The sequence below is a fragment of the Quercus robur genome, chromosome 4 (assembly GCF_932294415.1).
Source record: "Quercus robur chromosome 4, dhQueRobu3.1, whole genome shotgun sequence".
Classification (NCBI taxonomy): domain Eukaryota; kingdom Viridiplantae; phylum Streptophyta; class Magnoliopsida; order Fagales; family Fagaceae; genus Quercus; species Quercus robur.
In genome coordinates, this window is record NC_065537.1 from 78663868 (window position 1) to 78674915 (window position 11048).

The 11048-nt window shown below is 32.6% G+C and overlaps 1 protein-coding gene across 2 annotated transcripts; it reads right to left on the minus strand.

Annotated features, from left to right (window-relative positions):
* Window positions 1-1160: 1160 nt before the first annotated feature.
* LOC126723869 (polyamine oxidase 1) lies at window positions 1161-10392 on the minus strand. Of its 2 annotated transcripts, none has more exons than XM_050427825.1 (10): window positions 10245-10392; window positions 9886-10135; window positions 9198-9374; window positions 8953-9014; window positions 8252-8355; window positions 6656-6799; window positions 4359-4508; window positions 2506-2760; window positions 2005-2086; window positions 1161-1898 (listed from the first exon to the last, which is right to left on the minus strand). In XM_050427825.1, exons 1-10 carry the CDS (start codon window positions 10294-10296, stop codon window positions 1693-1695), a joined length of 1482 nt encoding a protein of 493 aa, XP_050283782.1. In that variant the 5' UTR covers window positions 10297-10392; the 3' UTR covers window positions 1161-1692. The 2 variants fall into 2 exon arrangements, with proteins under 2 accessions (XP_050283782.1, XP_050283781.1); XM_050427824.1 differs by having other exon boundaries at window positions 8252-8406.
* Window positions 10393-11048: the final 656 nt, after the last annotated feature.

Consider the following 11048-nt stretch of genomic DNA (forward strand, 5'->3'; position numbering starts at 1 on the left):
TATTTTATAGACCTATAAAAATCAAGATGACCAAGAAAAAAATTTGTATACATATGGAGGCCCATCGTAAAGGATAAAGCCCTACAAGAGATCCTCCTTATGGCCATAAAAAATGGATGTATTCCCCCTTTTTTTCACATTTTCTTTTTAAAAATACTTATTGTCATATTCTCAATATTAATAAAAGACAATTAACTCAATTGAAAAAGTTTTTTTATTGTGAAATAATTAATTATCAAAAACTAAAAGATTTAACTTAGAAACTAAGACAACATAGCTTTGCCCTACTTAAAGCCAGCCCTAACATTGGGTCTGTTTTCCCTTTTAGGAAATCAAGCACCAGACAAGTTAGGTATGGAATTTTTCAAGCTTGGTATTGCATGATCACAGCCCAAATTTCATTACATTTCCACATTACTATATGCAAAATTTGTCAAGCTTCTTCCCCCCTCGCCACGTAGCATTCAGCCAAAACTCCAAACTCGGTGAAGATGAGCCTCATACCTTAATCTCTTGTACAAATGTCACCAAAAAAAAAAAAAAACCTTAGTTTAATTTGATGGTATTTTCATTTCACCTTTCACATCCTTTAGAATCCTTAATAATCATTCTTATTTACGTGCATTCCAACTTAGTTCTTATGAAAGACAATAAGTCCATTCCCCTTTATATAATGGGCTTACATATTTCTTCGTAGAAATAATGGGCTTACCTGAAGTATGATACTTAGGCCTCTATTTATTGGTCTGTTGAAAATGTAGTATTCAATTTTTAACGTAACTATAGCGCTACTTGTCAATTTTATGAAAAAAGTTTACCTTCAAATTGAGTTGGAGGAATAGTATGTCATATGACCACCCCTATGCATTAAATCACATGATTAATTAAAATATTTAAACAATCTATTTTGAGTAACTCATATGACTTCAAGCAGATATAACCCAAAAAAAAAAAAAATTCAAACAACTAAATATAAACGTGGAGAGTTTGTTAAGTAGACACGTGATGGGTCAGAAGAATATTTCTCTGGTTTGGAAGAAAACGTTATGCAAATTCATACATAGTCTTTCACACCGAAGCCAAAATTATAAAGAAAAAAAGAACTCACCACCACCATATCTAAAAACAACAATGATAAATTTATGCTAAGGACAGATATATATTGCATTGAATTTTAAATTACCTTTATTTGAAACTGAGTCTACAATGATAAAAGTATTAATACACTTGTGGCCTCATTTACTAGCCTATCAATTAGATGGCCATTGAGTTTGATGGGACGAATTGGAAATCTTTGCATAATCAATTATTCAAATAGAATTAGAAATAAGAGTTGGTCAAGTGAGACTTGGTACATGTAAAATTAGAATTGTAAGGCCTTTCCTATTCTTAATCTCAGTCCTTCCAATAAACAATCTTTTATACGTATGCCCAAACCAAAATCCCTTCAAGAATCCAAAACTCGGCTCCATTATGATCATGAATGTAGCAGCTACACATATAGTCCAAGCAACCTTTTGCATTTCTTCCGTAACCTGCTTTTTGTATCTCAATTCATTCTAGCATATGGATGGACTCAAGGGCTTGACCCGAATGCAAAACCAAATCCATTAGGCCAGCAGTCTCATTGGTCATATTTTTATCGTCATCATCATCATCGACAAAGTGCCATTTTTGTATAGGTCCATATAGTCACAATATAGCTTCTGGAATACTGAGTTTCCCACTAAGATATAATTGAGTGGGAATATCGCATTTGTGCAGACTTGAGACTGCATCTGCTTGTGTCAAAGTTAACGACCCAGTCAACGCTAACAAGGGCTCTAACAAATGATTTTGATTCTCAGTTTTTCTTTCTTTCCTTATTTCTTCTAACAAAGCTTTACTAGTGTCGATACCTGGTTAGTTGATCAAGAGAATAACATAGCCCGAATTAGATGTTAGAAGTCATCCTGATAATTGGAACCTACAATTCAAAAATACAAGATACAATAATCTACTTACCTGCTAAGTATCCACCGTGGACATAACCACTAAATTGTTCACTTGTGTGTTCACCGGTAAAGAAGATGCGTCCCACTGGGGCCTTAACAAAAAGCATAAAACAATTTCATTACAAAATCATAATGAAATTTTTTTAATTAAGTTCAAACTTTTTAACATGATTTTCAGACTTTAAACAAGAATTGCATAATTCCACCCACTCTGTTTTGCTTTCTATTCTTCAAGTTGCAAATAAAATACATTACAGATGTCCACTATTTGGGCAGCAGAAGCAAATTCTAGAGTCCCCTTACAATAGCGTGTCTTTCCTATCTGCTAAGGTTTCTTATCCATAGTTTCTTATCATGGAAAGAATATATATATACGTTGAAGAAGCTAAGGTTTCTAGCAGGTGGTCATTTATAATTTATAAATTCAACTCATATTTAGTACCCAACATAGGCAAATTGAAAATTTATCACCTATTAAAAAAATTTATGGAATGTAAGTAAGAAACTGTACCTTAATATTGTGAACAAGTTGATTATTAGAGATGATTGGATAGTTGCTGTAGCTGCCACATTGGAACCTGTTATAATACCAACGGGGCACTAGAATATCAGTGGCATTAGGTATGTTGGGTCCAAACATGTTTCTAAGAACCCCCATAGCTTCTTTCAATGTTTCTTCATCTGACTGGGCTTCTACACGTTTTGATTCCCCATTCGTCAACGTTACAACCAGGATATTTGAACCAGGGAATGCATTCTCCATGTGCTGATGACATAGCAACAGATCAGCAACAAAATTGGATAATTCAATGATTAATTAAGAATGAATAGCTGATCTAATACCATAAAAATATTATATGATATTATGTTTAAAAAACTTTAACACACATTATTTGTTATAATAAACATAATTAGAATCTACTTATACTGCATAAAAAAATTGAAATTGAAGGACATGAGATCCTGAAGTGCCTGCACAAGAGGCCACGTATAGTCCTTTAATTAATTCAATCTTTTCCTAATTAAACAGAGAATTTTGTTTAAAAATGCATGAATCTAGAAAATTTAATTACACCTAAAAAAAATTCAAAGTTCTCTCAAAACGATGGAAAGAAAGAGTCAAATTAAGATTTCCAATTGGTTCCCATCAGGCAGCTAATATTGCCAGCTCTAAGAGAGTGACAGAAACATCATAGATTAAAATATCATTCAAAAATAATTAATATTTCTTTTCAAATCATAAATGGGGGCACTTGCAACAAGACTATGAAAAACGCGCACAATATTTTGAATGGTTAACATTCTAATTAAGAAAGAAGTCAAAATTATCTTTAAAAATGACGCAAACTAGGGGGACTAACTCAACCTAAACCTATATTCCATATCAAAAAATAACAAGCTGTCTTCTTTGATTATTGTTACAGATTTTGCATTTTGAAATAATATACTCAAGAAAGCTACAATGATAGCTAGCTGCAATCATATGGCACACTTGAATGAGATGATTCCATCCATCTAAGAATGAGTTTTCCATAGGCTTATAGTGATAGTAATCATAACAGATCACAAGAATTATGTGAATCCTGTGATGCAAAAACAAAGCCTGATTGTTATCAATGCTAATCATGTGGCAATAGGTTAATGATTTGGTAATGATGCAATTTAATATATTAAAATTAAAGAAAACAGCAGGTGCTGGAAGTTAAAAATGCTAGATCAAGATGCACGTACCCCACATCTACATGACTTCCATATCCTATATTTCATAATGACAAATTTAATAAGATACACCTAAATCCCAATTGTAAGATATGAATCCAATTATTAATTTTGTTGATGTTGAAATAGTTTAGGGTGCATATCAAAGATATGATGCATTTGTCTTCACATCTGACCTAAAGCAGCAGTCAACTATGATCCTATACTAACAAATGATATGTGTGTCGGTGACAATCAAAAGTAGTAATTGAAGATATCATGTTGAGGTTCTTCTTTAATTCTTCTTTCTTTTGTCAATTACACTCAAAATCAAGGGTAGTAATTAAAGATATCATCTTAAGGTTCTTCCTTAATTCTTTTTTCTTTTGTGAATTGCACTAAAGTCACAGCAAACCACTCCCCTCCTCTCTGCCCTTAACTACAGATACAATACACAATTGACCACCATTGTGAATTTGCATAAACTCCCAGAACAAGCTTAGCTCACATACAAAGAAGAACACTAGCAGTACAAAATGACTCAAAATCCATTTAACCGATACAGAAAAGGCCGGCATTGAGCAAAAGACATTTCAATGTTAGCTGGAAACAATAAAAATGATTAAAAAAAAAAGAAAGAAAAGAACAATATATATATAAACAAACCTGCCAGAACGTGTAGTATCCCCTCCTCTCGTGAGCATACATGAAGAACTCTTTTCCGGGTCCACATGGCCAGAACTTATGTGGAAATTTTAAGAAGATCTTTGTGTACACCATCACTTCACATGTCTGTATGGCCTCCGTTTTCCACCTCTGTTTCATTATTTTATTCATTATGTTAATATTTAATCCAACAATTATAATATTAATTGGAACTTCCCAGCAACAAAACTTAGGCCAAGGGACCACAAACATACATGACCTACTACCACCAAAATTTATATACTGAGAGAGTCCCAACAAATTTGACTTATATATTTATATAATAATAATAATAATAATATAGTAATAAATAAATAAATAAAAATAGAGTCCCAATGGATTTGTTTAAGCACATATATGTAAATAGCAGATCATGTGCATCAGTTAGCCACTTAAACACCCAAAGCAATGAATTTGTAAGCACCCTAACTCTGGCAGTAAAATTTTCACAGCATATGGAAGAACTTACACAATATTGAATTTTTGTTAGCTCTTTTAGCATTGAAAGTCTAACATGTTTATTTCTCAGCCTTGTTTCATTTTAGAGTGAAGCACCAATCGCTTACTTGTAGCCTTGTTTCATTTTTTCCAGCAAGAATACACAATAAACCCAACTAGTGTCTCATTCTTTACCAAACTATAATATGAAATAGTATAAAACTGACTGCCACAATATATAAATACCAATTGTATCTTACACCATATTATGCTAACCAATCAAGAACCAGAATTCAAAAGGCTAAGTGAAATGAACTATTTGTGGAGCACCAATAGCTGTAGTCATGGTCTCATTCTTTTTCAACAAGTATATACTATATAAAAAACCAGTTGTCACTCACAACATACAAATGCCAATACCCACCACCGTACACCGTACCAGTAGTCAACTAACAAATGAGTCTTAACAGACAGAGAGGATCCAATAGGCAAACTGTGGATTGCAAATACTGTGGATCATGTAACCCATATTTGCATTACAAGGACACTTCGAGAATCTGTCTTACGTCATCACAGAGTGAGCTTTTATTTAATACTATCCATGAATTCTGACACCTTCAAGTTAATGCTATTTAAATTTGTGGGTCAGAGCCTACACAGCCAGTAAACTGAGTAGAAGCTTCATTCTCTACAAGGGCCTTATCTCTATAGATTCACCTATGTTGGACCAAAATATTGAAATAATGTACGCACATTCAGGAAGTCATGAATCATTATTTTTTATAAGGGTTAAGGTCAATCATTCGTGGGGCTTTGGGGAAAAAACTAATCTGTCTCGAGCCTAACAACTGTGATTAATTGGCACAAAACAGTGAACATAGACCGATAGTGTATAATGTATATGATTTGACCCTACTTATATATAAAATATCTTATGTCACATGTCAGCGTAGTGTTATAAACACCCATTATACAATACCACCTTTTACTTCTTTCTTATATATATATATATAAGTAACTTATTAGTATAAAAGACTTATAACATTACATTACATTCTCAATTATCTAAAATTTTCAGATGATTATGTGAATTAATAAGGGTCAATATAGGCATCAGTTGTCCCAAGACAATGTTTACATACACAAATTTTTTTCAATAAATGCTAAGGCAGCAAGTTTTAATGATAAAGCGGTGTTAGAAATAATAAATTTGTGAAAAAAAAAAAAAAGAAAAAAAAAAAAGAGGGAAAGGTTAGAGCTGCTATAAATTTTACTACAAAAAAATTAGTACAAATTAAAGTGTTAAAATCACAATTATTACCACTTAAACAACATGATAAATTAATGTTTAAATTACTTTTGTGATTGATGACATAATTTTGTTAATTTTTTGCAAATTCATAGCTAGAATGCATGGACATATACTCGGATACGAATACGGTACAGTACATTACAATATAGTAACACAAACAATTTTTGAAAATTTATAATATGATATGGCAGATAAACATGGATATATTACAATACAATAACAAAAGCAATTTTTGAAAATGCATAATATAATATGATAGATAAACATAGATATAACGATCATATGATATCTCAAATAAAGTAGCTGTGCATTTTAAATTTATTCTATCAGTAGCATCACTCAAAAGAATTGCAAACATCATGTGTATTAGAGATTGCTACATCATGCAACTGTGTGGTTACTTATGAGTTATCAGTTATGTGACTTATGACTAGCACAGTGAGAACTTAGAACTTGACCATGAAAAACTTGAAAATTAAAAAAAAAATAGAAGGAAGAGGAAACGTACGGGCAAGGAGGGTCTGAAGGAAATGAGGTCGCTTTGTAGAACACCGATGCTGACAGAAAGAATCAAGTAATTGGCTTCGTAGACGCAACCATCCTCCGTTGTTACCGTCACGCCGTTTCTCGAGTGCTGTAACTCCCGAACTACCTGCTCCAAATCCGTGCATAGTAACACAACCATTAAATGTATTCATAAAAAAAATACATATATTGTGTTGATCTTAAAATAGTATTATCATTAACTAATAAAAAATAAATGTAAAAACAAAGTCCAAGGCAACAAATAAAAGACTCTGAGAAGTCAAACCAAGAAAATGTGTGCAATTTTGGAATTCAAAAATATGAAAATGGGAAAGATTTTAATGAAGAAGAATCTGTGTAGAGTTGAGGTACACATAACACACTACACAGACCCATTTACCGATTTAAAGGGAGCTTTCTAAACAGTAAAAAAAAAAGTGTGAATGAAATATAGCAAGCATTAGTGCGGAGATAGGTCCACTGGGTTCTGATTCTTTTGAGCATTCGAGGTAGCAAAGACAACAGCACCAATAAATGAAGAAAATGACAAGACCCCTTATTTTCATGTTCTTATTTGAAGCTGATATGACATCTCACCTCATGGGGTATTGTTCTTTGGTCATAATTCACACTGTGCAGGGTGATGGGAAATTGAAAATTTTTGGGTCCTACTAAATTTATGAGAGGTAAAAAAAGAAATGGGCTTTAATGGTTGCAAGCATCATTTGCCAATTCATAGCTATATGATTGAAATCAAATATATTGTTGATAGGTCAAATTATAGATGCAAGCTGGGGTCATCAAAACTCATAAAGTGTTTTCGTTTTTTAGCTTTGGAAATGGGAAGAGCTGGTCAAAGAAAATATCTACAATGAGAATTAAAGAAATCCAACATAGCCCATTATAGATCATATGAGTAGTTATTTGATTGATAAAAAAATATCTAGTTCAGTGTTTTGCTCATCTACGCTTTCAACTCTCACAAGAAAGTAACAAAGTTCAACTCACACAAGAAAAGCAACATATTAATTACATAAAAGTAGCTTTTAAAGAACCCCAATTTCAAAACCAAATGTTTGAAAGATAATCTCTTTTAATGTCATTAATGCTTCCTAATGTGTCTATATTCCTCAGTTTTTTCTATAGTGAATCATCAATGGTGTGACATTTGGTAAGGTTGAAAAATTAGTTAGTTTCACATCTTCGTTTCTCAAACTTATCTGCCTATCATCATGAAGGTCAGAGACCAGCAAACATCAAAGAAAACTCCTCTCAACCTACTTTGATTAGTAGTATTTTAATGAGAATGAGTAAATGGCAGTGAGATTAAGATCTTTCATTTATAATAATTATTATTATAAATAATAAAACTTTCACAAAACGTCATTATCTGCAAATTCTAAAAACAAGGTCAATACATCACTACTACAAATTGAAAAGTAGCACATGCATTCAAAAAGAGAAGTTGGAGTGGAAGAATCGGGTTCAAATCTCTAGATACTTAAATTAGGTAAGTGTAAAATTCTATCTCGACAAATAAAAGAAAAGAAATATAGTAAAAGAAAAATATTTATTCTACCTTGTTTAGTTGGAGTCGACTATCCAAGATTTTGCCCTCAGAGGTAAAAAGAAACTCTTCAGCCATTTTGTATAACAAATGCTCGAACCCTCTTTCATCTGCAACTAAAAATTCTCGTTCCCCAAAATCTACAAAAGTTGATATTGGCTCTACCTCTGTGTACCCAAAACCAAAACACAACATTCTCAATTTTTGATACAATTTTTTTACACTCCAAAATAAAACATTAAAAAAATAAATAAAAGAACTTTATCCACATCAACAGTGTCTTGGATATACTATTTAGCTCATTGACTTAGTTTACTTGAAACCAAGTCTGTCATTATTTTTCAAAACTTTAAACCATAAAATATGACACCACCCCTATTCATGTACAATGCCATTCATGCTTTATTCAATTACACGAAGAAAAAAGTTTTGAAGAATTTTTTTTTGGAAAAAAGAAAAAAACCCAGAAAGAATTACATAAAAATAAATAAAAATATAGTCAAAGCATTATAAAACTATTTGACTTTGTTGGGTCTAAGTTTATGGTTTCATCATTGAACAAGGAATCATTTAAAATATCCAAAATTTCGCTTTCTTTGCTTTTTATTATTTTCATCAATAATAATAATTTTTTAAAATTAAAAAAAATTATTAAAAAAAAAAAAAAAAAAAACAACAACAACAACGTAGCACGAGCTCTAATAAAATCTCACCTGCCATCTCAAAATCGTGTAGCAAGAAGTCAATAGCGTGCTCAAATGGCGTCCTCGGCGTACTAAGAATAAAAACAATAACCAAAAATTTAGAAAAAGATAATAATAATTCAAAATTTCAAAAACCATAAATAAATATAAAAAATAAAAATAAAATCTTTCTTGGATAAGTATAAGAAAGATATATATTAAGATTCACTTAAAATTAAATATAATAAAAGGTTGATTTTTCCAAAAAAAACTACCAAAGAGGGTCTTCCAAAGGCGGTTCAGTTACTCTGCTGACGTCACCACCACCACATCCACGGTTGTTCGATTCTTGGCTCCTGAGTGACCGAATCGCCGAGTCCATCTTCTCCTTCGCCGAGTCCACCGCCTTCTTGTACAACTCGTTCGCTAGTTTTCTCGGTATAATTTTCCCGCTGTAACAAACAACACAAAACAACACAACTCGTTCAGTAAATCAGTCCGATTCTCACCATACCCGGCGCATTTTAGCTCCACCGGATTTAGCAAAACTAAGATTCAATCAGTAACGGTAAAATGTAAACTGTGCCGGTCAAATGGTCAAAAAGTCAAAGAAAGAAAGAAAGAATGAATTTCGAAAATGCCACCATGTCACCCGGCGCAAAATAGCATTCAGATACGGCTACCGATACGGACACACCAATTTTTTTTTTCAAAAAAAAAATGCTGAGAGAGCGCCGCGTCAGATGTATTCGGATACGAATACGATACGATACCAAAAAAATAAAAATAAAAATCGAAATTTTCAAAAATGCCGACAGGACGCCACGTCACCGGCGGCGCAAGATAGCAAAAGGCCTATTAACGATCTCACCGGAAAAGAGAAAAGAGAACGAAATTTTGAAAAATACTGAAAAGCGCGCACATGTGACCCGCGGACACGGATACGGATACGGATTCGGATACCTGGTATCGTAGATGTTGTAGCGAGCATTGCTGTAGTCAGAGAAGCAAGTGCGGAGGCCGGAATTGTTAGCGAGCTCCCAAGCGGGATTGGACTTTTCGCCGCCAACTCCAGCGATCCACCCGGCCCCGAGCTCCACCGACACGCCGCCGAAACTTTCTTTCCGGATCCTACCGCCGACTCGGTCCGAAGCTTCTAGAATCATAAATTCCTCTATTCCGTTCTCCGCCAACACCTTCGCTGCCGATATTCCTGAAAAAAACACACACACACACATACGAAACACAAAAACGTGAGAAAACGAAACCGGAAAAAGTATGAGGAATCGGCGGTGGAGATGAGTTTCGGAGACTGTATGTACCGGAAACGCCGGCGCCGACGATGATTACGGAGGAGCGAGAAGGTGAGTCCATGAATGAAAGAATGAAATTAATGAATGGACAGAGTAGATGTGTAATTTGCGTGAGTTTGAGTATTTTTTCGGAGAGAGAGAGAGAGAGAGAGCTTTGTTTGCAAGAGAGTCAGAAATAGCGCGGTCTTATTTATATAGGTGTTGTCGCGTTGATGGTGTGTTTTTTTCTTTTTCTTTTTTTTTTAAATAATTTTTTGCGTCATTAGAGTTAACGGAAATCTTAAAAGTTAATTAGTAAAAAAAAATTAAAAAAAAAAAATAATTGTTAGATATAAATAAAGTATATTATTTCTATGTTTAGCATTGTGAATCTGAATACCCACCTGTTTTAAATGAAATCCACATTTCTACTAAAAGAAGATTAAAAAGGGAATCCAAATTCTTTATTCAATATAATTCTAATGAATGTGAACTTTGAAAAATCTACAGTTGGATAACTTTATTTATTTATTTTATATCTCTATGTTTTGCAAAATTTTCATAAAATTAAATATCAATATTTATGTCATAAATCAAATGTTTAAATTTCAACTCTTTTAATCTAAAATTATGGATATAATATAATTTTATTAATCAAATTGTAAATAACATTTGAATGGCATGAAATTTGACATGCATGTTAAGAATATAAAAAACATGCAATTCAACATTTATATTTTTAAAATATGTAGTTATGTTAATTTTTTTTAGTGAAAATTGTAGCCAATAGCTACAATCAAGTCTATAAAAAAAATTTAAAAAAATTTTATAGCT